Source organism: Triturus cristatus, chromosome 1_2, assembly GCF_964204655.1.
Source record: "Triturus cristatus chromosome 1_2, aTriCri1.1, whole genome shotgun sequence".
NCBI classification, from domain to species: Eukaryota; Metazoa; Chordata; class Amphibia; order Caudata; family Salamandridae; genus Triturus; species Triturus cristatus.
In genome coordinates this window covers 1,187,819,157-1,187,844,647 of record NC_140580.1, presented here as the reverse complement: position 1 = coordinate 1,187,844,647, position 25,491 = coordinate 1,187,819,157, and the positions used below count along the sequence as shown (strand labels likewise).

The window sequence follows — 25,491 nt, the reverse complement described above, 5'->3', positions numbered from 1 at the left end:
GGGTGGACTTCTTGGACTATGCTAGGAAGGCCTTAGAGGGCTGGGTGCAGGGCAAGGACTATGAGGGACTGTACAATTTAATTTTAAAGGAGCACCTCCTCGAGAAAAGTTTTCCAGAGCTGCGTCAGCACCTGGTAGACAGCAAGCTAACTAATCCCAGGAAGCTTGCAGAGGCGGCGGATATCTGGGCAAGTACCCGGGTATCTTCAAAAGGGACTGGAGGGAGTTTCCAAGGGGCTGGACAGGGCGCCCCCCAAAAGAAAGAGGGGGGAGATAAAAAGAGGGAGTTCTCTAAAGGCCCCCAAAAGAGTTCACCCGGGAAGGGAGTAGGATTCCCTCCTAAGGTTGGCCCCCACAAACCCCCTGATCCTGACCGTGGTCAGCAGCCTAGGGTTGTCCGATGTTATGAGTGTGGTGAGGTTGGGCACTATAAGGGGGATGCCAAGTGTCCCAAGAGACCACACCCTCCCATTGGAGGAAAGACCCCTGGGGTGGCGAGTGTAGTGCTCGGGGAGGAGTTGCCCCTAGATAAGGGAGGTTAGTGGGCAGGGCTAACCTTAGTGTCCTTAGGGGATTGTGAGATGGTTCCTAAGACCCAGATGCCCTCGAATACTACTAAGTACAGGCAATGGGTCACCATCAATGCCCAGAGGGTGGAGGCTCTGAGGGACACAGGAGCCAGCATGACTATGGTAAGGAGTCAGCTGGTGTCCCCGGGGCAGGTGGTTCCCAATGTAGTCCACCCGGTTGTGATGGCTGACAACCGAGAGGGTCACTATCCGGTGGCCCAGGTTCCCTTTGAGTGGGGAGGGGTTGCGGGTCCTCTACGAGTTGCGATCAGCCCTGCCATGCCGGTCGACTGCCTGTTGGGAAACGACCTTGAACACTCGGCATGGAAGGAGGTTGAGTTCAGGGCCCACATGGAAATGTTGGGAACCCCTGAGTGGACGTGTGCCCACACTCGGTCCGTGACTACCCGAAGAGGGGATCCACAGAGGTTAGAGCCTGGGACAAAGGCTCAACCAGCTGCCGGAAAGGGTAGACGGGGACGGGGGAAGCCTGCCCCGGCATCTGACCCTCCAAAGGTGGATGGGGCAACTGAGGTGGTCCCGGAGTCTACGGAGGGGGATGTAACGTCCCTGGAGGGCTTACCTACCCCTGCAGACTGGCAGGTGGAGGGAGGACCTACTAGGGAACAGTTTTGTCGGGCCCAGAAGGAGTGCCCTACCCTTGAGGGTTTACGGCGGCAGGCCGAAGCCCAGGCAGCGGGTAACGATTCGGGGAACTTCCACATATATTGGGAAGATGGACTCCTGGATAGCGAACCCAAGGCTCCGGTGCATGGTTCATCCCGGGCCTTGGTAGTTCCCCAGCGTTACCGAGCCTTCCTATTGGGACTGGCTCACGAAATACCCTTGGCAGGACACTTGGGACAAGACAAGACCTTTGCTCGACTTGTCCCTCATTTTTACTGGCCTCAGATGAGGATTGCGTCCGATACTTTTTGTAGGACGTGTGTAACCTGCCAAGCTAGTGGGAAGACAGGGGTGAAGCTGAAGGCTCCCCTGGAACCACTGCCTGTCGTTGGTACCCCCTTTGAAAGGGTGGGCATCGACATTGTCGGGCCATTGGATCCACCAATGTCGGCCGGTCACAGGTTTATCCTGGTTCTGGTGGATCATGCCACACGGTACCCAGAGGCTATCCCTCTGAGGACCATTACTGCACCTGCGGTGGCACGGGCCCTTATGGGAATTTTTACCCGGATGGGATTCCCCAAGGAAGTGGTGTCGGACAGAGGTACCAACTTCATGTCGGCCTACATGCGGGCCATGTGGAAAGAGTGTGGAGTTACTTACCGGTTCTCCACTCCTTATCACCCCCAGACTAATGGTCTGGTGGAAAGGTTTAACAAAACCTTGAAGGGCATGATCCGGAGTCTGCCCGAGAGCCTGCGGAGGAAATGGGACGTCCTCCTACCTTGTTTGCTGTTTTCGTACAGGGAGGTACCACAGAAGGGAGTGGGCTTCAGCCCCTTCGAGCTGTTGTACGGGCACCCCGTGCGTGGACCCCTCAGCCTGGTGAAGGATGGATGGGAAAAGACTCCCAGAAAACTTCCCCCGGATGTGGTGAGCTACATGCTGGCCGTTCGTAGCCAAATGGCTAGGTTGTGGAAGCAAGCTTCGGAAAACCTAGAAGCCAGCCAAACGGTCATGAAGGAATGGTATGACCGAAACGCTCACCCGGTGGAGCTGGAGCCTGGCCAGAAGGTGTGGGTGATGGAACCTGGAGAGCTTAGCGCCCTCCAGGATTGTTGGTCAGGTCCCTTTGAGGTGGTTGAGAAGAAGGGCAAGGTTACCTACGTGGTAGATCTTAAGACCCCCAGGCAGCCCCATCGGGTGCTCCATGTCAACCGCCTCAAGCCTCACCAAGACAGACCCGAGGTCACGTTAATGATGGTGACTGACGGGTCAGAGGAAGAGGAAAGCGAACCTCTTCCCGATCTGTTTGCGTCCCAAGAGAAGGATGGGTCGGTGGAGGGAGTGATCCTTTCACCATCCCTAACTCCTGAACAACGGAAGGACTGTCGCCAGGTACTGGAGCAGTTTGCTTCCTTGTTCTCCCTTATCCCGGGAAGGACTCATCTGTGTACCCATGACGTGGACACAGGGGACAGCCCACCTGTGAAGTCAAAGTCCTACCGACTGTCGGATAAGGTGAAGGCTAGCATCCATGGGGAAGTTACCAAGATGCTAGAGCTAGGAGTGATTGAGCCTTCAAGTAGTCCCTGGTCCAGTCCGGTGGTACTGGTACCCAAAGCTGCCCCACCGGGCACTACCCCAGAACTCCGGTTCTGTGTGGATTACAGGGGACTGAATTCAGTGACTAAGACAGATGCTCATCCTATCCCGAGGGCGGATGAGCTCATTGACCGGTTGGGAGCTGCCCAATATCTCAGTACCTTTGACCTTACATCCGGGTACTGGCAGATTTCCCTGACGGATGGAGCCAAGGAAAGGTCAGCCTTCTCCACACCCGAGGGTCACTACCAGGTCTGTGTGATGCCCTTTGGGCTCAAGAACGCCCCTGCTACGTTCCAGCGGTTGGTGAACCAGGTCCTCTCTGGAATGGAAGCCTTTTCAGTTGCGTACCTGGATGACATCGCTGTCTTCAGCCGCAGCTGGGAGGACCATTTGTGTCACCTTCAGGCTGTTCTTCAGGCTTTGCAGCAGGCAGGTCTGACGATCAAAGCCAGTAAGTGCCAGATCGGGCAGGGGTCGGTAGTGTACCTCGGTCACTTGGTGGGTCGGGGCAAGGTGCAACCCCTCCAGGCCAAGATCGAAACCATCATGGCCTGGGAACCCCCCAAGACTCAGACAGAGGTCCGGGCCTTCTTGGGCCTCACTGGCTACTACCGACGCTTTGTCAAGGGATACGGTACGATTGTAGCCCCCTTGACTGAGCTCACTTCCAAAAAGCACCCTCGACGGGTAATCTGGACCGAGGGATGTCAACAAGCCTTTGACACTTTGAAAAAGGCCATGTGTGCGGCACCTGTTCTCAGGGCCCCTGACTTCGCTAAGGAGTTCATCGTCCAGACAGATGCGTCGGAGCACGGTATCGGGGCAGTGCTGTCGCAACTCAATGACGAGGGTCTAGATCAACCGGTGGTTTTCCTGTCCAGGAGACTACTCCCCCGGGAACAGAGGTGGAGTGCAATTGAGAGGGAGGCTTTTGCGGTGGTGTGGGCTCTGAAGAAGCTGCGGCCATACCTGTTTGGCTCGCACTTCTTGGTTCAGACCGACCACCGGCCCCTCAGGTGGCTGATGCAAATGAGGGGCGAGAATCCCAAGCTGTTGAGGTGGTCCATTTCCCTACAGGGAATGGACTTTAGGGTGGAACATCGCCCAGGAGTGGACCACGCCAATGCTGACGGTCTATCCAGGTATTTCCGCCTTAGTGAAGAGGACTCCCAAGGGGTTGGGTAGCTCTCCCCACTTTCAGCTGGGGGGGACGCGTGTTAGACCTGTCAGCCCTTTGGCAGTTTCCTCCTCATTTTTATTATTTTTGTCCCTTTCCCCCCTCCTCATTTTTTCTGTCTACCTAACTATTGGGTGCTGATGTAGAGGTTCTGGGTGTCTTTTCCACATCACCTGAGGGAAAGACGCAAGGTGCTCCTCTGAGGAAAATAGATGAGGAAGGTGAGAGGCACAAAATGGTGGCTCCAACTGTCACCTCAGCACCTGGGCCATGACTGCCATGAGAGGTTCCGGAACCTTCTGGGCCCCTCTGGCAAGTCAGGCCCAAGGTGATAAATAGAGGTGGCAGGGGGGCAGCCATTTTAGGTTAGTGTGAGGCAGCAGGCTAGTCAGGAGTAAGGCACGTGAGTGGGGAGGTGGCTGCGCTGGACAAGGAGTGGACAGATCTCAGGATTTGCCAGGGTATCTTCGTCAGTGACACCACCCTCAACCACCTGACCGGTCCCTGAACGCAGCCGGGACTTGGAGATCCCCGTACCAGAGAAGGTCTCAAGGTGGTTTGAACCCCTGATTCACTGGACCTGGGAGTGAAGCAACGCCTGGGGCCGCCTACTCCCCGAATCCATTGTTACCTGGGATTGCAAGACTGGCTGGTTGTGGCCAAACCCCTTTGACCGATAGAAGAGGTGATCGTGCCCAAGCCCCAAGAGTCTATCTGGCCTCTGTCTGTCCCCGTGTGGGATTCGGCACCCGTTAACTACCCCCCCATTTTCTTTTGTCCTGGGGTGTGAGGAGTGGGACGCAGCCGCAACAGGAGGACAAGGCCATATTGTCCAACTTGCCCGAAGCCTCATTACCCCGTAATCTAACCAGGTCGAGTCCCTACCTGAAATGGACCCCATCACCATGGTCGAGTGGCCGGTGGTCCGCTGAATGGACTTGCGGAGCCCGGGGGCGTGAAGAGGTGAGGGGCCGGGAGTCAGCGACTCCGTTGAAGCTCCGGCGAGAGTTACTTCAGGAAACCGTAGCGGAGGGGGCGGGCCTGGCCTGGAGGCCGCCGTCCTCGGATCACGTGAGGAGGGGCCGAAGCGCCGCCCTTCGCTAAGAAGAGTGAGGAAGTCTGCGCCCTGTGTTGGTGTTCAGGGGGGAGTACAAGGAACATCCAGGGCCCCAACTCAAGTTACCGCGACTGGCTGGTAGCGAAGCCGTAGCGGAGGGAGCACTGGTCCCACAGTTGTGAGGGACAACCTGTAGAAGCTCCCGGAGGTTTGCCGTACAAAAGGGGAAGGATTCCTCACTAAGGAGCAGACCCGACGCTCACGGTGTGAGGGGACAGCAGCTCTCATACCGGTAGAACACCGGGAGCGGAGGACATCGAGACTGGACCGTAAGCTGGGCCTGGTAAAGAGGGGAGGGGGATAGCGAGTTCTGTGAGGTTCACAGCTGACTGCAGGGGGCGTCATAAATATTCCTGCTAACTTTATTTTCTTGAAAGCCAAGACCCCTAGGGGACAAACACAGACCTCGAGGAGATTAGAGCCTAAGTAGTTTTGTAAAGAAATGCACGGTTGGAATGGTTATTAATCTCTAGTTGCCAGGACTGTTACCATGGCTACCATGAAAGGCATTAGAAACTGTTATTTAATTAAGTTGTTGTGAGACATCCTAGAGGGTCCAGGTGTCGTACAAAGGCCCAGGGAAGTAGTAGTAGGGTGCCAAGTTGGAAATAACATACCCGGTGGAGAGGTCAAGTCATACTGAGAAATGCCAGACTGAAATGTGACAGGGGGTTAAGCTTTTGTTGTTGAAAACACTGTTTGAAAAGTTTATTGTGTACTGTAAGACCTTGTGTGCCTCGACATATAGGGGAATGTTAATTTGGAAATGTACTGAAATGTTAATAGGAAATTGATTATCTGAGCCTAACAAGGAAGAGAGGTGTTAAAGTCTTTTTAATAAAGCTTTACATTTAATCAGTGTAGAGTCCTTTTTGGGTGAGGCTGCGCCAGATTGCAAGCTGGGTAGGATGCAAGCATGAGAAGCCAGAGGGAGGTGTAAGCCTGTTGACCTGAGCCAAGCTACCCCCAGGACATAGGTCCAACAGTGCTGCAAAAGGAGTTGCAGCCGAGGAGTGGGCAGGAAATAACCCAGACATCAGTCAAAACCCAGTAGCCTCTGTAAGTCGTCATTCAGAAAACATCCTAGAGGAGATGATGAAGGAAATGAGAATTAACTTTGCGATTTCAGAGAGAAATCAAACAAAAATACAAGAAGCCTGTGAAGTACTTGATCAAAAAATAAATACACTCATCGATAGAGTGACGCAGGTGGAGGTAGAAGTAGAGCTACTGAGCAAGAAAACTGAGACCAATCGTGAGGAGATAACTAGATTGAAAACTAAAGAAACGGAGATCAGCGAGAGGATGGAATCCCTGGAAAATCACGCTAGGAGGAACAATCTTAAAATCCTAAATGTGCCTGAAGGTATTGAAGGGGAAGATATAAAAGGGTTCATGATTCAGCTACTAGAGGAGAAAATCCCCTGGACTAAATCAGTTAACCTTGCAGAAGATATCCAAAGAATACATCGAGATCCTTTTAGGAAAGGGAAACCGAGGAAAAACCCCAGAAAAAAATGAGAGATGCGAAGGAGGTTGAAGGCCTCATAGAACAAATTAAATCACAAAGGAAAGATCACTCCTAAACCATAAGATATAAACCATGACTAGATCTTCAATACCAATAGACGGCAAACATTGTAAATACTGGCGAAGGGCAAGGAGCTCAAAAAGGGCAGTAAATCTGCCCAGGAAAAAGAAGAAAAGGGAGGCTTCTCCAGGGAAGGGGGGGGGGGGCTTTCGTAAAATATGTCTCTATTTGTTAATGCCCATAAGGACTGGACCTTTTACTGGTCATGCTACATAGTCTGCTTTATCATGGCTAAGAGCGCACTTTTGTTTATTTTTTTTAATTTGCTGCGCGGTCCGCTTTAACTTTAGAGGCCGTGCTTGTTCATTTATTTAATTTGCAACGCGGTCCGCTTGGTTATATAATTATTGCTGTAATAATAAATTGTTCTGAAACAGAAGTGGCGGAGCGCAGAGTCAAGCCAAGGAGGCTAACGCCGCACTCTGCCACTTCCTCGTAAAAATGCCCCTAAGGGGGGGATTTACAATTTTTCACGTAGCGCACTGCACCAGCCGCAAATGCTGCTCTGTGTGAAAAGGACGGAGGAGGAGATCGGCCAATTCACTATTATAAGGCACTCACCTCCCCTCTCCTTTGCACCGCCGCTGAAATCACACAAAAACTGCGTAAAATCTTAGTAAGTCTCGCTCTAAGCATTTCCCTGTCAAGAGGTCTGCAGTGGAGGCTCCGAACAGCACTGATTTGTTAGGGGGGGATTTACGAAGATTATGCGCCCTGTTTCCATCACATAAGTGATGCAAATCGGCGCAAAATCTTTTTTCTCCAATTTACTTTCCAGTGATGAACTTGTTTAGCGCTGAAAATAATGGAAATGTGATGCAAAGCCGCGTATGGCGCTGCTTTACATAACGTAGCACCATGATGACGTACCAAGGATGGAGCATGGGCGTTCCCATGAAACCACCCAAAGTCACTCCTAACCCAATTTACTAAATAAAGAAGATTGGGTTTGGCGTGAGAAAACTGCGCCCTTTTAAAGTAGGCGCGAGGCAGGAGAAACGCTTGTCTCTGCTGCTTTGACCCCCTAACACTCAAGCATTGCCACACATTTGTATTTGTGGGTTACAAAGCCATCCAGACGCTTTTCTCCTTTTCTTTTGCAGGACCAACAGGAGAAATCCAGTATGCGGACGAAGATGTGTTTAAGCATTTGGCAAAGACATACTCCTTCGCCCACCCAGAAATACAGAAGGGCAACTTGTGTGGTGAAACCTTCCCAAAGGGCATAGTAAAGGGAGCCAAATGGTACTCTATTGTAGGTAAGATATCCTTCCGTCTTCTGTGGAGTTGTGGCTGTGAAGTGTTGTGGAATAAGCTGAGTATGTGCTCGAAGGCCCTTTGGTGAGTAGTGCGGGGCTCCTGGAAGGATGAGCTCTGAGAGGATCACCCCTCCCGCCCCTGAACCATTAGAAGACGAGCATGTACAGGCTCTTCTCAAAGATGGCAGGTCTTGAATCACTCTCGGAGGAGCAGGCAGTGGGTTTGGAGACCAAGCTTCATTCCAATGTCTTATCTCTTATGAGTAATGGTGACGGAGCACCCCAGAATAAATGGAAGGAAGCTTTGTAGGCTATTGTCACCTGGTCACAGGCGCATTCACAAAGAGAGTGTTGGTCAACAGTCCTCTGAATGGCTCGGGATTAGATGTGCTCCTGCCCTTGCACAATTCTAGAAAGCTTGTTTGTAACTGGACTGATGGCTGAAGGATTCACCGGACTTCATTTGTATACGCTGCACAAGATGGTGGTCTATTTCGTGGTGGATGGGTGATGTGCATCAGGTACTTGCCAGCCTGTATGTACACACTCTAGTGTACCCTTCCCAAAATCTGTGTGCCTAATGATTACGTAAAATAGTATGCCTGGTCACTTTGTTTTAGAACTTAAAAGAGTTCCAGAGTGAAAAACAACCCTCCCCATTTCCTGAATGTGGCCCCTCACCTGTCAATCACCCTCTAGGCAAGGCAAACACAAATCACATCTTTGCTCACCCAAAACTGTCCTCATTGTGGGCATTGGCAAGGAGCACCTGGAAGTTGGAATTTTCTCCTCCGCCCCCGGAGGACCCTCGTCTTAGACTGTGGAGGGTGTTTGTGGCTACCGGCACCATTTGGTCTCCGGGGCCATTTTGTATCCTTTGGTACTGCTGCCCTCTGACCGGCACAGAGCCCAGCTGCCTGGCAGTGGTTGCCGGCGAAACTTGTGCCTCTGACGCTACTTGTGTAGCCTGCTCACAGCAAAACTTTTGGTGGTCGGCACACTATTTGGAGGGCCACGCTGGGCTGCTCCCGCCAGCGCGGCAGACAAGTGGCAACTCTCTACCCACCAGCGACGTATTAGAGAGCTTGAATGCAAGACTCGAGGGGCAGATTGCCAAGAGCACCTCTTGAAGTGGAGGGCTGGCTTGATCCGACAGCTCGCTGTCAGTTTTTGCCCCGAGGTTTCAAGCGGCCACCGAGACCAGTGGAGAACAATTTGCCTGGACCCTCAAAATGGCGGTCGACATAGCCGACTCAGGCAACTTCGCGCCTTACGCTAGTGGTAAGACCACCGACCCTCAGTCCCTCACCCGCCAGCAGATAACCCCCCTGATCGCCGACCACTTACCACATCCCTCTCAGCATAGCCTAAGGACCGTCCTGGGTCTATACTACCTCACTCTGCCTGACCCTAACATAGCCACTACCTCCGAGGCTTGATTCCACTTAACAAGAAGCCTAAGCTGATGTTGCTCAACTTGCCTGGCCTCATTTTCTACCGTAACAGCTATGCCAGGTTGTTATACACAGGGCTGCCACCGCTTAGCCTGAGGACCGTCCTTGTTCGATACTACCTCACTCTGCCTGTCCCTAAGATGGCCGCTTCCTACGAAGCCTGACTCCACAAAATAAGTAGCCTGAACTGATTTAGCTCAACTCGATTGGCCACAAATTTTACCGTAACAGTTACGCCAGGTTGTTACACACAGGGCTGCCACCACGTAGCCTATGGACCGTCCTTGCTCTATACTACCTCACTCTGCCTGACCCTAGATGACCGCTACCTAAGAGGCTTGATCCCTCAGAATAAGTAGCCTAAATTGATTTTGCTCATCTCGCCGGGCCCCAACAGTTACGCCAGGTTATTACCCCCGAGTAGGGATCAGCACAGAGGGATCACTCCCGCAACCTCCTTCAGTGCCTCATCAACCCTCAAAATTCAAGCTCCTCCTCAACCCTAAAATTCCCCCACCTCTCTCCAGCATGGCAGGTCCCTGCCTAACCGCTACGGCGGACAACTCTTACACTGTGGTCTATCCTCCTAATCTCTCCAAAACCGCCACTAAATCCTTCAAACACTCCATCCTGAAAAGTCATCCCGAGACCCTGATCTTGGACCTGCGATTTAGCTCAGACAAGGGCACAGTCATTAATGAACACATCTTCTACTCCAGGAAAACATGGCTATGGCGCAAAGCCATTCTCGAACCTCCTTAACGTGCACGAAGCCAGGGACATTCCTTATGACAATAAACTCACGATCGCACCTTCATGTAATCGAAGGGCTGACTTCACCATCACTTTATACAAAAACAGCCCAAAGACCTCAATAAATTTGCGGACCTCTTCTCCCTCCTCAAAAACTATGTGCACGACCCTCCTCCGTCTACGCCCCCCCCGCTCCCGCCAAGGGTGCCTAGCCTCTCACAAATCACCCTTCCTAGGGTTCACGACACAGGTCGTCCCAGCCCCACCACCATGCCACCAGCGCATGCAAACCGATGCATGCCCAAACCTCTGACCCCCTGCCTTCAAGTTATTCCCTCTCTCATGGCTATTGAAACTCCCTCTAGGGCTCATGCCAACAGAAGCATCCTCAAACCTCTAACCTCCCATCTGCAAAATCTCCCCTCCTTTTGGGATATGGAAACTCCCGCAACGGTTCATGACACTGGTCAACCTAGCCTCACTACCAGGCCACCAGCACAGTCCCTCAGACTTGCTCCCATACCATCGGCCCCCTGCTCGCAAGAGCCTCCCACTTATAGTGATATTGACACTCTCCACCGCAGAGTTGCTGAACTAACCCTGAGCGTCCACAACTCCATTCTGGATCTAAAGAACCTCCTGCACCTCACCGAACTCTCCCTATAGAATCTCAAGCTCTCGCAGAACACTTCTCCACCCCCTACTTCCAATCCCCTCCTGCACCCATTACCGCTATCCCTGAAACACCTGCGCCCTCGCAATCAGCCTTGCCACCTCTCTGAGGAGGAAACTCTGGCCCTTCTCCTTACTCACAAACCTGTCCCTGTTATGCCTAGCCTAGACCTCATGGATGAAGAAGTTGTAGACCTCATCATTAGCTACGAATCTGCCCTGATAACCCCATGTCCAGCAGATCTGAATGACAAACACCCTATCTGCACGGTTGCAACCAACCCTAACAGATCAGCTACCCTCTGCGACAGAGGAGTGATCAATAGCAACCTAACGTTTGTACACATCTCCGCCCCAACTCATGACACACATTCCGACCCCCACTATCCAGCCTCCTAATTAACTGCCGCTCAGCAGTAAATGCCTCTGATATCGCCGATCTCATACTGAGCCATAAATCGGACTTAGCGATCTTGACGGAATCCTGGCTCAATGTTTCTTCATCGCCCTGCCTAGACCTCTTAGTCCCGCCCAATTACAACATCGTAAGGCTGGACAGACAATCCAACAAAAAATAGGGAGCCATTGCCTGCATCTACCGCTCCAGCCTCCTCATTGTCGAACTTCTGGCTAATCCTACAGACTCCTGTGAATACCTTGCACTTTCTATATGCAACAACACCACCCAACTGTGCAGACTGCAAATCTTTTACCACCCCCTGGCATGAATGACATCTTCACTGACCACCTTATGGAAATTATCACAGCCAAGGCTTCTCCAAACTCCAATGACATTTTCCTTGGCGACTTCAACTTGCACTGGAACGACCCTAAGGACCCGCAGGGCAACGCCATCAGAGACTTCTTGGCCGACCAAGCCCTTACCCAAGCCTGCTCCCTCCCAACCCACTTGAAACGCACTCGAAACGCGCCACTCTAGACTGGATCATCTCCAAGGAATCAGCAGTCAAGCTTATCTCTATAGCCCCATGCGATTGGTCTGACCACAACGCTATCACCTTCCTTCTGCCTGGCACTCGGAAGATTTGGTCACCTCAACCCGTGATTCCCAAACGCTGGGTTAGAGACACCAAGAACCTTGATCACGGGAAACTGGCTGCCCGCTGTTAGACTAACTCCCCCCCCCCCTCATGCCACCCTGGTCAAGAACCTCACTGATCATTATTCCACAACCATATCCAACTTTCTCGACGACCTTGCACCGCTAAAACTTAAAAGAACCCAGATCATAGACAGGAACCCCTGGTTCAACGGATCCCTCAACAATGAGAGTAGATCCGTCCGGCAGACTGAACGCAACTGGAAACAGCACCCGTCAGCAGCCCATCTAAAACTTCTCCGCCAGTCCAGAAATGCATACAATAGGAAAATCCGCAGCTCAAAAAAAGAATTCTTTAGAACAGAACTAGAGAACGCCAAGAATAGACTGCGCAAGCTATTCAAACCGGTCAAACACCAATGTAACAAACTGGCTAAAACCTCCAAAGAAACCCCTAAAGCGCTAATAACATGCGAGGAATTTTCCTCCTTCTTCTGTGACAAAATCTCTGCCCTAGGAAACGAACTTAAATCGGCAACATACTCTCAAACCACCCTGGTTCTACCTCTTCTCTCCGCGCTGCCCTCCTAGACTTCACCCAAAAACCTAGCGCACTGGTCCAATTTCAAAGTTTAAAACGAACATTCTGTCTCAAAAATTCTATCTTCATTAAACCCGAACAATCATTACAACGATCCTCTCCCCTCTAACTGCCTAGCCGCCGCCTCTCAAGGTATCATCCCCTCTTGGACTGCAATAATCAACGCATCCCTCCTACAGGGCTCGATACCTGACTCTCTTAAAGCCGGCCAAGGTGTCCCTATCTTAAACCTACACTGGATCCTGCATCCCCTGACAACTATAGACCGATATCGAACATCCCTCTCCTAGCAAACGTTCTTTAGAAATTTGTGCAACAGCAGCTGAGCCAACACATCATCAACTTCCACCTACTAGATGACTTCCAAACCGGTTTCAGACCTGGACACAGCATGGAAACCACCCTCCTCCACATCGTGGATGATGCCCTCCAAGCCCTTGACCACGGCAAAACCTGTCTCCTAATCCTCCTAGACCTATTCTTGGCATTCAATACGGTCAACCACGAAACGCTCCTGGATCGCCTCAAACTCCGGATGGGATTGGATGGCACCGCTCTTGAATGGTTTAGGTCCTTCCTTCAGAATCGGTCACAAAGAATCCTAATGAACGGTAACGTATCCGCTCCCTCTCCAATCACGGTTGGAGTCCCCCAAGGATCAACCCTGTCTCCTACCCTCCTCAATCTTTATCTTGAACCGCTCACAGAGGTGCTACGCACCACCAACATCGCCTATCACATGTATGCCGATGACACACAGATATACATTAAAATCTCTTCTCCTGAGGACATTCTCTCCCTGAATGAGGCCTTGAAGCTGACTTGCATTGGCTCACCTCTAACCAGCTCAAACGTAACGTAAAAAAAACGGAATTTCTCCTCATCTCCCCAACCAAAACCAACCCTGACATTCAAGAATGGATCACGGTTATCACAATGTTAATCTGCCCTCCTACCATCGTGGACTCTGCTAAATCCCTTGGAATAACCCTTGACTGCAGCTTGAATATGCGTGGCCATATCAACTCGATAGCCAAAACCGCCAGATTCCACCTGAGCTACCTAAGACACCTGAAACCTTTCCTCGACACTCCCGACCTAAAAATGTCAATCCAGGCGCTGGTCATCTCCAGACTAGAATATGGATGCTCTACCCTCGCAGGTCTACCCAAGAACTCTCTGGCCCCACTGAAAGCCTGACTCAACGCCGTCGCCAGACTTCTAACAGGTTGAAAGAAATTCGACCATATCTCTCCCCACTTGAAAGCTCTAAAATGGCTTCCTCTTGAAGCCAGAATCCAACTTAAGCTGGCTTGCATCACCCACAAGGCTTCATACTCCAATTCCCCAGCATTTCTTGCCCAGAAACTCGTGATTTCCGGAGGAGCCAGAAATTCCCAGTTTGCCAGAGACCTCTTGCTCCAACCGGCATGCTTCTGGCAAAAAAATTATTGGGCCTTCTCTGGGGCCGCCCCAAGAATTTAGAACTCACTCCTGCTCGCCAACAGAAGACTTCCCTCTCTGGCACGCTTCAAAAATAAGGCCAAACCTTTCTTAATGGGCAAATTCCTCCCCTAACGCTGGCATTACATTCACCTCTGTGACCTTTTTCCGCCCACTATTACGGCATTATCCATGGTCCTTCCAGATGATTCCTACCTGACACTGAGACTGCTTTTCTTCTTTTTTCTTCTTTTTTTAAATGTATTTACCTGTATTATCCTACAGGTATCCTGGGATTGAAGCTGCCTGTTTTTTTTTGTTTTTTTTGTATAATGTATCCTCCTGTTTTTATCCCAACTGTATCCACCCCTCCTAAGTCCTCTGTTTTACCACATGTCAATCTTGTAAAGCGCTCTGATACCCTCACGGGTCTGGTTCGTGCTCTATAAAACTCTAAATAAATAAAATTAATTTAGGTAGCAACAGCAGGAAAAGGGCTCCCTTCGAATTAGAGGATCCCTGGTAGTGTTGGGTGGTAAATTCAGCTCCGCCGGCAGAGTTCACAGAATTTTGCCCACTCCATGTTACCCTTGTAATGCGGAGTTCTGGCAAAACTCCACCAGCCGCTGCGTGGCAGAGGTTTTTCTTGTGTGCAGCTCACCAACGGTAAGTTCTTGAGCGATATTTGGTGTACCCTAGTGAGATTTCCTCAACACATGGTGGTCGCGACTGTTCACAGTCAGTAAGCTGCAGCTCGAGTACAAAATCTACGCAAGGGGCAGCAATGAAGCAGTTTGTGCTGATTTTGTAACGTGGAACAACCTCCCAGGGCCAGCAGCGTGACGTGCTTATTCCGCCTGTGTGCAGAACTCCACGGAATCTCACTGAGTTTTCATGTAACTCTGCAGCCCCTTTGATTGTCCTAGGCGGTGCACTTTAGACATCAAAAGAGGATAAATACTGGCCTCCTCATCTGGTACATGGTGGCTCACATACCCATTAAAGTAAGAAGATCTTTGTACCAGGAATGGTTGTCTTCCTCCCATGAGCTGTCGATAATTCCATATTTGTCAGTACCACTGGGTTCACTGCTACAGGAAATCTTGAGCGCGATCAGTAGATTCCAAGATAAGTGGAATTAAAAGTACCCTTGGGTCATGTGGTGGGAAATGGTCCACTGTTTTGCCAGCTGTATCTATCCAAAAGATAGAGTTAGAGGCAATTTACTGGGCTCTGCTCTCTAGTAACCAAGGCGGTTTTATTTAGTAGACACTGGTGACTGGACACTGCATCACCAAGGGCATCACCGGTCCCGAGGACGCTCTCAATGGTGGCATCTTGTTCTCTGTCTGGTGTGTTTTGGGATTATGCATTTTTGGAATCGTAGTTGTTACCTTTATAATCCAAGGACCTGGGCCCTTTTAAGTTGTGAATCGAAAAACTGGAATTGGTGGTGTTTTTAAGGTATAGGCGCCAAAAGGAAAATCACATATTTATATGTCCTAGACTAAGTAAATGACGGTGCTATAAGGTGAGAAGTACCACCCTTCTTCCCAGAATCATGGGCCTAGACCCAGTCAAAACAAATAGCAATCCCTAGCACACGTACTAGTAATAAATGTTTTAGAAATATTACGTGTTTTCACAAAAAACAATTTCAAACACATTAATAAAAGAATGAGTTAGTCTTTTTTCACTCTTCTTGATCGTTGTTTATTGGTTTCTATTCTTCACAGTAGTTCCAGTCAGCCAACACGTGTTTCGTCGCAACAGGGGAATGTAGTCCCGCGACTTTTTCAAGGCTGTGTTTACAGAAAGAATAAAAAGAACTAACGTATGTCCTGAATATAAGCGCATCAGAGCATTTAACAATAAAACACCAACAGGTGGAACTAACCAAGGAAAAGTGAAGAGCTAGCCAATATTCAAATACACAATATACTTAAGATATTTGTTGAATACGGCCTAACAGTATAGCTAAAAAGCTAGAAGAATCAACTATGACCCTAATTGAGATGGAGAGAGTTAGAAAGTGCTTTCTGTGCATAAGATCGGACCCTCAATGACTCATTTGTGTAATAACACAAAAGAGGACCCATAATAAAACATTTTAGAAGAAGCAAAAAATATATATAGAGTGAGGTAACTGTGGCTGGTATTTCAAAAACTCCTAGCCCGGTGAACAAACGGAATCGTGAAGACGGTGCAAACCACGTGCTTTATAAAAAGTGTATTTAACGTGAAAGCGGGCGTAACAAACATAAACCATATCTACCTCTTTCCTGCTTGAATAATGATTCTAGAAACAGTAATTGACCACAAATTAGAAATAAGCAGAGGACAAGGAACGTTAACGTAAACTGAGCTTAAAATTATTAACTTCATAATAAAGTAATATGTGACCTACTTATAAGGCGGTGATAATTCCAAACCGCCAAATGGTGTCTGTTGTGGTGGCGTCACTTGGCAGCAAAGTAAAACTGCTATCAATTCATAAATGGTTTCCCATTCAGTACTGTAAATAAATTAAAATTCCGAAATCAGGCAACTATTCCTATATGCCGTGGGTCATGCAAAACCAACATAACAGTTCTAGGGCACGTAACAAGATATATGGTGACAAGGAATACAAATTAAACCTTTTAAGTTGTGACACAATTTTTTCAAACTTACTTTTTTTCAATTCTTATTGAAAAAGAATACAAGAGAAGGAATGAAAAGATTGAATGACAGAGACGTTTCCTCAATGAGCCACATCTTTCGATAAAGAAAGCCTTGCCTCTCTTCTAACCTAGAACGTTACCCCCATCCACCGAGGTTGCATTCCATGATATCCATGGGTTGCTAATGAGGTAAGGAGTGTTCATCCAGTCATGACAATGTGCTTTACATTTGCTTCTCCAAACAATCTCAGGCCTTACGCATCAGCCTCTCAGACTTTTTTTTGAAGTCCATCTTGCCACTATCTGCAGTTCTTTACCACCCGTTTTGCAGTCCACCACATATTCTTTCTGCTGTATTGGTCTCCCCGATGCCTTTCGCGCTCGACAGGGCCTTTTTGGGGAATACTGACCCTAATTCATCTAGGGAACAGACTGAGGACAAACTGAATAAGCATACCCTACAAACGCTGGCTTCATAAACATCCACCGACAGTTCAGTATGGTACAGTTGTGCTCATGATAAGCTGTTTACACAGCTATCCAACTTTACTGACCTGTATACTACTGCCAAACAATGTACCTTTTGTTTCACATTTCTCTCCTGAAACTCATGATTTCCTCTATCAATTAATGTATCCTATGACTGTGGATTCCTATGAGTAATGGGAAGCCCCGATCAATAAACGTGTCCTATGGCTGTTGATTCTGTTGATTCCTATGAGTAATGGGAAGCCCGATCAATAAACGTGTCCTATGGCTGTTGGTTCCCATGAGTAATAGGAAGCCCCGATCAATAAACGAGTCCTATGGCTGTTGATTCCTATGAGTAATGGGAAGCCCTGATCAATAAACGTGTCCTATGGCTGTTGATTCTGTTTATTCCTATGAGTAATGGAAAGCCCCGATCCATAAACGTGTCCTATGGCTGTTGGTTCCCAGGAGTAATGGGAAGCCCCAATCAATAAACATGTCCTATGGCTGTTGATTCCTATGAGTAATGGGAAGCCCCGATCCATAAACGTGTCCTATGGCAGTTGGTTCCCAGGAGTAATGGGAAGTCCCGATCCATAAACATGTCCTATGGCTGTTGGTTCCAAGCAGTAATGGGAAGCCCCGATCAATAAACGTGTCCTATGGCTGTTGATTCCTTTGAGTAATGGGAAGCCCCGATCAATAAACGTGTCCTATGGCTGTTGGTTCCCAGGAGTAATGGAAGCCCCGATCCATAAACGTGTCCTATGGCTGTTGATTCTGTTGATTCCTATGAGTAATGGGAAGCCCTGATCAATAAACGCGTCCTATGGCTGTTGATTCTGTTGATTCCAATGAGTAATGGAATGCCACGATCAATAAACGTGTCCTATGGCAGTTGGTTCCTATGAGTAATGGAATCCCCGATCAATAAACGTGTTGTATGGCTGTTGGTTCCTATGAGTAATGGAAGCCCCGATCCATAAACGTGTCCTATGGCTGTTGATTCTGTTGATTCCTATGAGTAATGGGAAGCCCTGATCAATAAACTCGTCCTATGGCTGTTGATTCCTATGAGTAATGGTAAGCCCTGATCAATAAACGTGTCGTATGGCTGTTGGTTCCCATGAGTATTGTGAAGACCCCATCAATAAACGTGTCGTATGGCTGTTGGTTCCCAGGAGTAATGGGAAGCCCCGATCAATAAACGTATTGTATGGTTGTTGGTTCCCATGAGTAATGGAAAGCCCCAATCAATAAACGTGTCCTATGGCTGTTGATTCCTATGAGTAATGGGAAGCCCTGATCAATAAACGTGTCCTATGGCTGTTGATTCCTATGAGTAATGGGAATCCCCGATCAATAAACATGTTGTATGGCTGTTGGTTCCCAGGAGTAATGGGAAGCCCCGATCAATAAACGTGTCATATGGCTGTTGGTTCCCAGGAGTAATGGGAAGCCCCGATCAATAAAAGTGTCGTATGGCTGTTGGTTCCCATGAGTAATGGAAAGCCCCGATCAATAAACGTGTCATATGGCTGTTGGTTCCCAGGAGTAATAGGAAGCCCTGATCAATAAACGTGTTGTATGGCTGTTGCTTCTCATGAGTATCGTGAAGACCCCATCAATAAACGTGTCGTATGGCTGTTGGTTCCCAGGAGTAATGGGAAGCCCCGATCAATAAAGGTATCGTATGGTTGTTGGTTCCCATGAGTAATGGGAATCCCGATCAATAAACGTGTCGTATGGCTGTTGGTTCCCATGAGTATCGTGAAGACCCCATTAATAAACGTGTCGTATGGCTGTTGGTTCCCAGGAGTAATGGGAAGCCCGATCAATAAACGTATCCTATGGTTGTTGGTTCCCATGAGTAATGGAAAGCCCCAATCAATAAACTTGTCCTATGGCTGTTAATTCCTATGAGTAATGGGAAGCCCTGATCAATAAACATGTCCTATGGCTGTTGATTCCTATGAGTAATGGGAAGCCCCGATCAATAAACATGTCGTATGGCTGTTGGTTCCCAGGAGTAATGGGAAGCCCCGATCAATAAACGTGTCATATGGCTGTTGGTTCCCAGGAGTAATGGGAAGCCCCGATCAATAAAAGTGTCGTATGGCTGTTGGTTCCCATGAGTAATGGAAAGCCCTGATCAATAAACGTGTCATATGGCTGTTGGTTCCCAGGAGTAATAGGAAGCCCTGATCAATAAACGTGTTGTATGTCTGTTGCTTCTCATGAGTATCGTGAAGACCCCATCAATAAACGTGTCGTATGGCTGTTGGTTCCCAGGAGTAATGGGAAGCCCCGATCAATAAAGGTATCGTATGGTTGTTGGTTCCCATGAGTAATGGGAATCCCGATCAATAAACGTGTTGTATGGCTGTTGGTTCACATGAGTATTGTGAAGACCCCATCAATAAATGTGTCGTATAGCTGTTGGTGTCCAGGAGTAATGGGAAGCCCCGATCAATAAAGGTGTCGTATAGCTGTTGGTTCCCAGGAGTAATGGGAAGCCCCGATCAATAAAGGTGTCGTATGGCTGTTGGTTCCCAGGAGCAATGGGAAGCCCCGATCAATAAACGTGTCATATGGCTGTTGGTTCCCAGGAGCAATGGGAAGCCCCGATCAATAAAGGTGTCGTATGGCTGTTGGTTCCCAGGAGTAATGGGAAGCCCCGATCAATAAAGGTGTCGTATGGCTGTTGGTTCCCAGGAGCAATGGGAAGCCCCGATCAATAAACGTGTCATATGGCTGTTGGTTCCCAGGAGCAATGGGAAGCCCCGATCAATAAAGGTGTCGTATGGCTGTTGGTTCCCAGGAGTAATGGGAAGCCCCGATCAATAAAGGTGTCGTATGGCTGTTGGTTCCCAGGAGCAATGGGAAGCCCCGATCAATAAACGTGTCGCATGGCTGTCCATTCCCCTGCATGTTCAATGCTGTCACTGGGGAGTGGGTGGCGCCGCCTTCAATAGGCAGTTGGCGCCTGTCCTGGCTCTACAGCTCCCAGAATCCATTGGTCCCAAGGGATGGAAGGAAGTTCAGGCTCAACCCAGGATTTGATGCACTCTAAAGCCCCTTCACTTCCTGGGGTCGGGGCTTGACAATCGAGATATTTTCCTGGCTGAGTTCCTGTTCGTGTTGGGTTTGTGTCCCCTGCTGCCTGGAGGGGCTCTGCGTTTGGCCGAGCTGGTTTTGCATCCCAGGACGGAGGAAACCCCTGTTCCGGAGTCCTCCTTCACCTCTTGCCTCCATCAGCAGAGAAGACCGCTGAAGTACTGTCTGCTCAAGCCGGGGGTGAAGCGCAGGAGCGCTCCCCCCACCGGGACTGCTTCGCCAAGCCCAGCCTCGTTGTTAGTTACAGCGGGAGAGCGGGGGTGGTCTGTCGTACTCCCGACGCTGTGCTGGGCAGAAGCTTGTCCTTTCTTCTGTGTCTGTGTTTAGCCACTGGCTGCAAGGGGGGCCGGTCCCAGCTCGCACTCCAAACAGACCAATGGCAGCTGTCAGGGTTTTGCCATCGTGTGGCTCACCCCTTCCTGAATACTACAGTGGGGAGCTAAATCAAGGCTTTGCTCCTTCGCTGCGTGTTTCTCTTGTTAGCTAAGACTCACCCTCAGGCGCAGTCCACGTGCCTTTCTGATGAGTATGACTCCTTCTCTCTGGCCTCATGGGTGATCATTTCTTGTCCAGATGACAGCTCTTTCTGCAGATGTGTATGTGAGTATGTGTGTATGTGAGTATGTGTAGTAGTACTGAACCCTCCAGGTAATAGCAGTGGATGTTGGTCCCCGTACTGCATCTCACATATCTCCCTTCTTTTATGTACACAGCACATTCCTGAGGGGTGGCTTCTGAAGATACACCAAGACAGTAGCCATAAATAGATATAAGAAGACGCCAGCCTGAGCAGCATCATTTATTCTTTTATCCACTCCCCTTTTCCCCGGAGTGGTCCCTCCCATAGCAGTGTGATAGCCCTCCATGGGAGTTTACCTGCAGGGGAGTAGGCAGGCTTTCTTCTACCCATCGTCCCCACTGGATAGCTTCCAAAGGGTACTGGCAGTTCGTTGTTTGGCGTTCTGACGGAGATCGATGCTTTAACTGTTTGTTTCAGAAAGATCGAGAGACCACCAAGGGCCACCCAAATAGGCTTGTTTGCGTTGCCGATTAGAAGACTTGAACCCGTAGATACCGTGGGGGTCAGAGCCCATGTCTCCTGCAGGCAAATAATGTTGTACCTGTTTAAAAAATCACGCCCCTGATTGGAGCGAAGTGTTGAGGCCAGCCCGGCCACGTTCCAGGAGATGATGGAGAGTCGATCTTTCAAAGCCAAATTCTCGGTCTGGGGGGGTACGGTGATCGGCCTGGCTGAGGGTTCCTGTGGGCTACGGGACATAATGGTGATTTTTTTTCTGCTAGGATTTGGGTGCAAGAATATCCCCTCTTGGTTCTGGACTTGCCATCCGATGATCCGATCCTTTTCACCACAAAGGACCGTTAAGGGGTTTGTAGTCAGCGATGAGCTTCCTAACCATTCGTGGGTTGCGCCCCAAGCTCCCTTCAATGTGCATCGTCTGGGTGGAGATCTATGGTCCTCAATTAAGACATGTGGATATTTCCGTGGTCGAAGTAGTATCTAGTTCTATGCCCCATTCATCAAAGGTTGAGGCCTCTGTACGTATAGCATCAGTTGTTGCTGTTGAGTCCCATTGTATGATGGTCGATTCAAGTGCCCTTGTACCAGGGATGTAGGCATATTTTACCGAGTATAGTTCTGCTGTGGTTAGATGTGACAGCGACGGTATGTGATGAAGTAGTTTTAGCTGGTTCCCACTGTTGAGGATATCGGCGGGGCCACTGGAAGATTAGTGAGGGATAAATATTAGGCCAGCCGGGTTATTTTCTGCCGTTTTGTTTTGCCAATCCGTGTTGGGACAGGGGTAAGAAGATTCTCTGGGTTGCTGGTTTTGAAGTACATGGGTTTCAAATTCTGGCAGGCCAGCATCCTTATTATCGCTTAGTGTTGGAGTCCGAGGCTAAGTTTTTGACTAGAACACCCTTGTTTATAGTGCAGGGAACTGCAGATTCTAGTGAGATGCTGAGTATTTCCTGAGTTAGGGCGGGCTGGGACCTCATGTGAGGTCCTGGAGTGATTGTCATCCCTCGTGGCTTTGGCCATGGTGGTCATTCGAGAGCCTCGGGCTGATTTGAATAATCGTCTGCGATGTGCCCACAGGCGCTGGGGGCTGGATAGGAATATTGACTGCCCTTTCCCTCTTTGAAGGGGCCGGTGCATCAGCACTCGAGGGGAGGCCAGAGATCGTTGTTATGGGAAAAAGGGGGTGGTGATGGACAGAGTTTCTGAATGATGCAGAATACTCTTACCAAGTCAAGAGATCATGGTTTTAATCCATCACCGTTTTTTAGCTCACTGCACCATCCCAGCTCAGAACCTGGCTACATGCAAATTAGTCTGTACCTGTCCCAGTGCATGATGGGAACAGGGCAAACCAATCTACCAAGCCAATTCTATACTGGGAAGGAAACAAGCATCCGGGGAACGGTTTCTGGCATCACATCCTTCGTCGGCCCGGCTTGCCTGAATCCTGATGGTGCAATGAGCAAGGGACTCACGTCTGAGCATACCCTCCCACACTGAGTGTGGATAAAATCGACTCTGTCCATCACCACCCCCTTTTTCCCAAATCGATTTTATCCACACTCAGTGTGGGAGGGTATGCTCAGACGTGAGTCCCTTGCTCATTGCACCATCAGGTCCCCGGAAGCTTGTTTCCTTCCCAGTATAAGAATTGGCTTGGTAGTTTGGTTTGCCCTGTTCCCATCATGCACTGGGACAGGTACAGACTAATTTGCATGTAGCCAGGTTCTGAGCTGGGATGGTGCAGTGAGCTAAAAAACGGTGATGGATTAAAACCATGATCTCTTGACTTGGTAAGAGTATTCTGCATCATTCAGAAACTCTGTCCATCACCACCCCCTTTTTCCCAAATCGATTTTATCCACACTCAGTGTGGGAGGGTATGCTCAGACGTGAGTCCCTTGCTCATTGCACCATCAGGATTCAGGCATGAGACCTGTAAACATGATAGAACATCGGCGTCTACCCCAAATTATTTTGGGCCCGATTCACAGAACTAACTTAAGACAAAATCCTAAACTTACTACCATTTTGGTATTCACAGAAGGCACTTACTCATTTCGGTATTCACAGAAGTTAGGACTCCTAAACGCCTTCTGTGAATACCGAAAGTCTTAAAATTAGAATTTTTCTCAGTTTAGTATGGTTAGGACTCCTAACTTTAGGACTCCTAAATGCCTTCTGTGAATACCGAAAGTCTTAAAATAAGGATTTTTCTCAATTTAGTAGTAGTAAAGTTAGGACTTCTAACTTTAGGACTCCTAAATGCCTTCTGTGAATACCGAAAGCCTTAAAATTAGGATTTTTCTCAGTTTAGTAGTAGTAAAGTTAGGAGTCCTAACTTTAGGACTCCTATACTGAGAAAAATCCTAATTTTAAGGCTTTCGGTATTCACAGAAGGCATTTAGGAGTCCTAAAGTTTGAACTCCTAACTTCTGTGAATACCGAAATGAGTAAGTGCCTTCTGTGAATACCAAAATGGGAGTAAGTTTAGGATTTTGTCTTAAGTTAGTTCTGTGAATCGGGCCCAAGTTGTTTCCAGCTGGTCTTTACAGGATTCACACACATCTAATGACCCAATTCGGCCTCCTCAGCCCACCCATGTCCAACAAGATTCCAAAGCCCAGTCCTGTTTGTCACTAGAAACTCTTTGCTCAAATGCATCTGCAAAAGACCTGTAGCGCCACAGGCCTCAGAACCACCAGAGGGATTGATTTTCTAAAGTTAGTATTGGTGATTAGACTCACTATTAATTCATATATGATCGATACCTTTAATGTATATTTTATTTTTCACAAAACAGAACCACAATAATCCTGACTCTGTGGGTTGGGTGAAAGATCTCCTGGCCCGTGTTCTGCAAGGCAGGCGCTCTGGAATACTCCAAATTTTGAACCTATAAAACAGGGGTTTTAGATTGGTCTTGTAAAGAATCAAACTGAAACCTAACTTCATCTACAGGGGAAGAGTAGAGGCACTTTACAGTGGTTAAAGGGGAGACTCAAAAACAAATGTTCTTTTCTTCTGACTGCTTCCTTCACATATAACGCGAATGTCAGCACCGTCTTTGGCTGCACTTACCCCCTGAGCGTCACAGGTCCTAGTGGTTTTTAATGAAGCCGTCCTCTAGGTCTGGTGTAAGTCCTCTCAGTGCACACATACTGTGGCTTCAGAGAGCAGAACTCTTGTAGTTCACCATCGCAGCACTTGTTGCCCAAAAATCGACCCCTAGATAATCAGAAGCAGAGGCACTCTCCAAGAGTGTATCTCCAAGGGAAAGAACATTCTGAACACTTGTGAGGCTGAGAGGCCATGTATATGTTTTGTGACTCAAGGAGTATGAAACGGCGGATGTCACAAACATCCTTAAAAGCATTAAGTAGTTTAGCCAAGGAGCAGTATCTGCTCTTGGATTATCACACTCGTTGACTCCTAGTTAAAACATCAAAAGACACCCCTCAAGCACAGAACACCCCTCTTCCGATTCTGCTATATGCGGATGACGCAGTTCTTTTAGCAAATACCCCCCATAGCACTCAAAAATCTTATTCCCGATAATACTGATTTTACGTCCGATCTCGACCTCAAGGTAAATAAATATAAGACCTTTATTTTAGCTATGGGAGGTGCCAATGGGAAACCCCCAAGTTTTTATCTTGATGGGGAAAAATAGAACAAGTTCCAAGATTTACCTATCTAGGGGTGGTCTTTGACTCAAAACAATCCTGTAAATCGGGAGTCGGCAGGGCGCTCGAACCAAGATGGCCACCGCACCTTGAGCTCCGTCCTCACCTGCTTCGCCGACGAGATTATTCCGACGATAGGGGCATAGTTGGACTTCTTTTTTTGCCCCCAGCTGTTCCGTTGTGGTTGCTGCAGCGTTTGGCTCAATGTCAGAGGTCTGGTGCCTCCGTGGGAAGTGCGGTAGGCGGTTCTTAGCTTCTCCTCACAGAGGGCTCCTGCTCTCCTCAGCATTCTCCAGCAGCCTTCCACGCAGAGGAGGCGGACTTAACCCACTGGGCACCTCCTCTCTTTAGAAGCCTCAGCCCTTCTAAAAGGGGTTTTCGTTCTGTCTCTTGTTTGCCACAACTTTGCTTTTTTGGGAAGGATTAAAGGGATTTTTGTCCTTTTTCTCTATACTGCAGCCTATTGTTACTGTGCATTAAGTCATTTTGGAGCTGATTTTTCTGAATACTGTACTGTTTTTTAATATTCTGCCAAAGCTCCTTACTACATTGCAGTCTTCTGGTATTTGTAGTGTAATTAA

The 25,491-nt window shown here is 48.9% G+C and overlaps 1 protein-coding gene across 1 annotated transcript in view; it reads left to right on the top strand.

Annotated features, from left to right (window-relative positions):
- The window catches only part of LOC146868995 (carboxypeptidase M-like), a 400,744-nt gene that overhangs the window by 223,029 nt on the left and 152,224 nt on the right, over window positions 1-25,491 (top strand). The window contains exon 6 of the mRNA XM_085624970.1: window positions 7,793-7,948. Within this exon, the coding sequence (XP_085481096.1) occupies window positions 7,793-7,948 (156 nt within the window). The remainder of the gene's footprint in view (window positions 1-7,792; window positions 7,949-25,491) is intronic.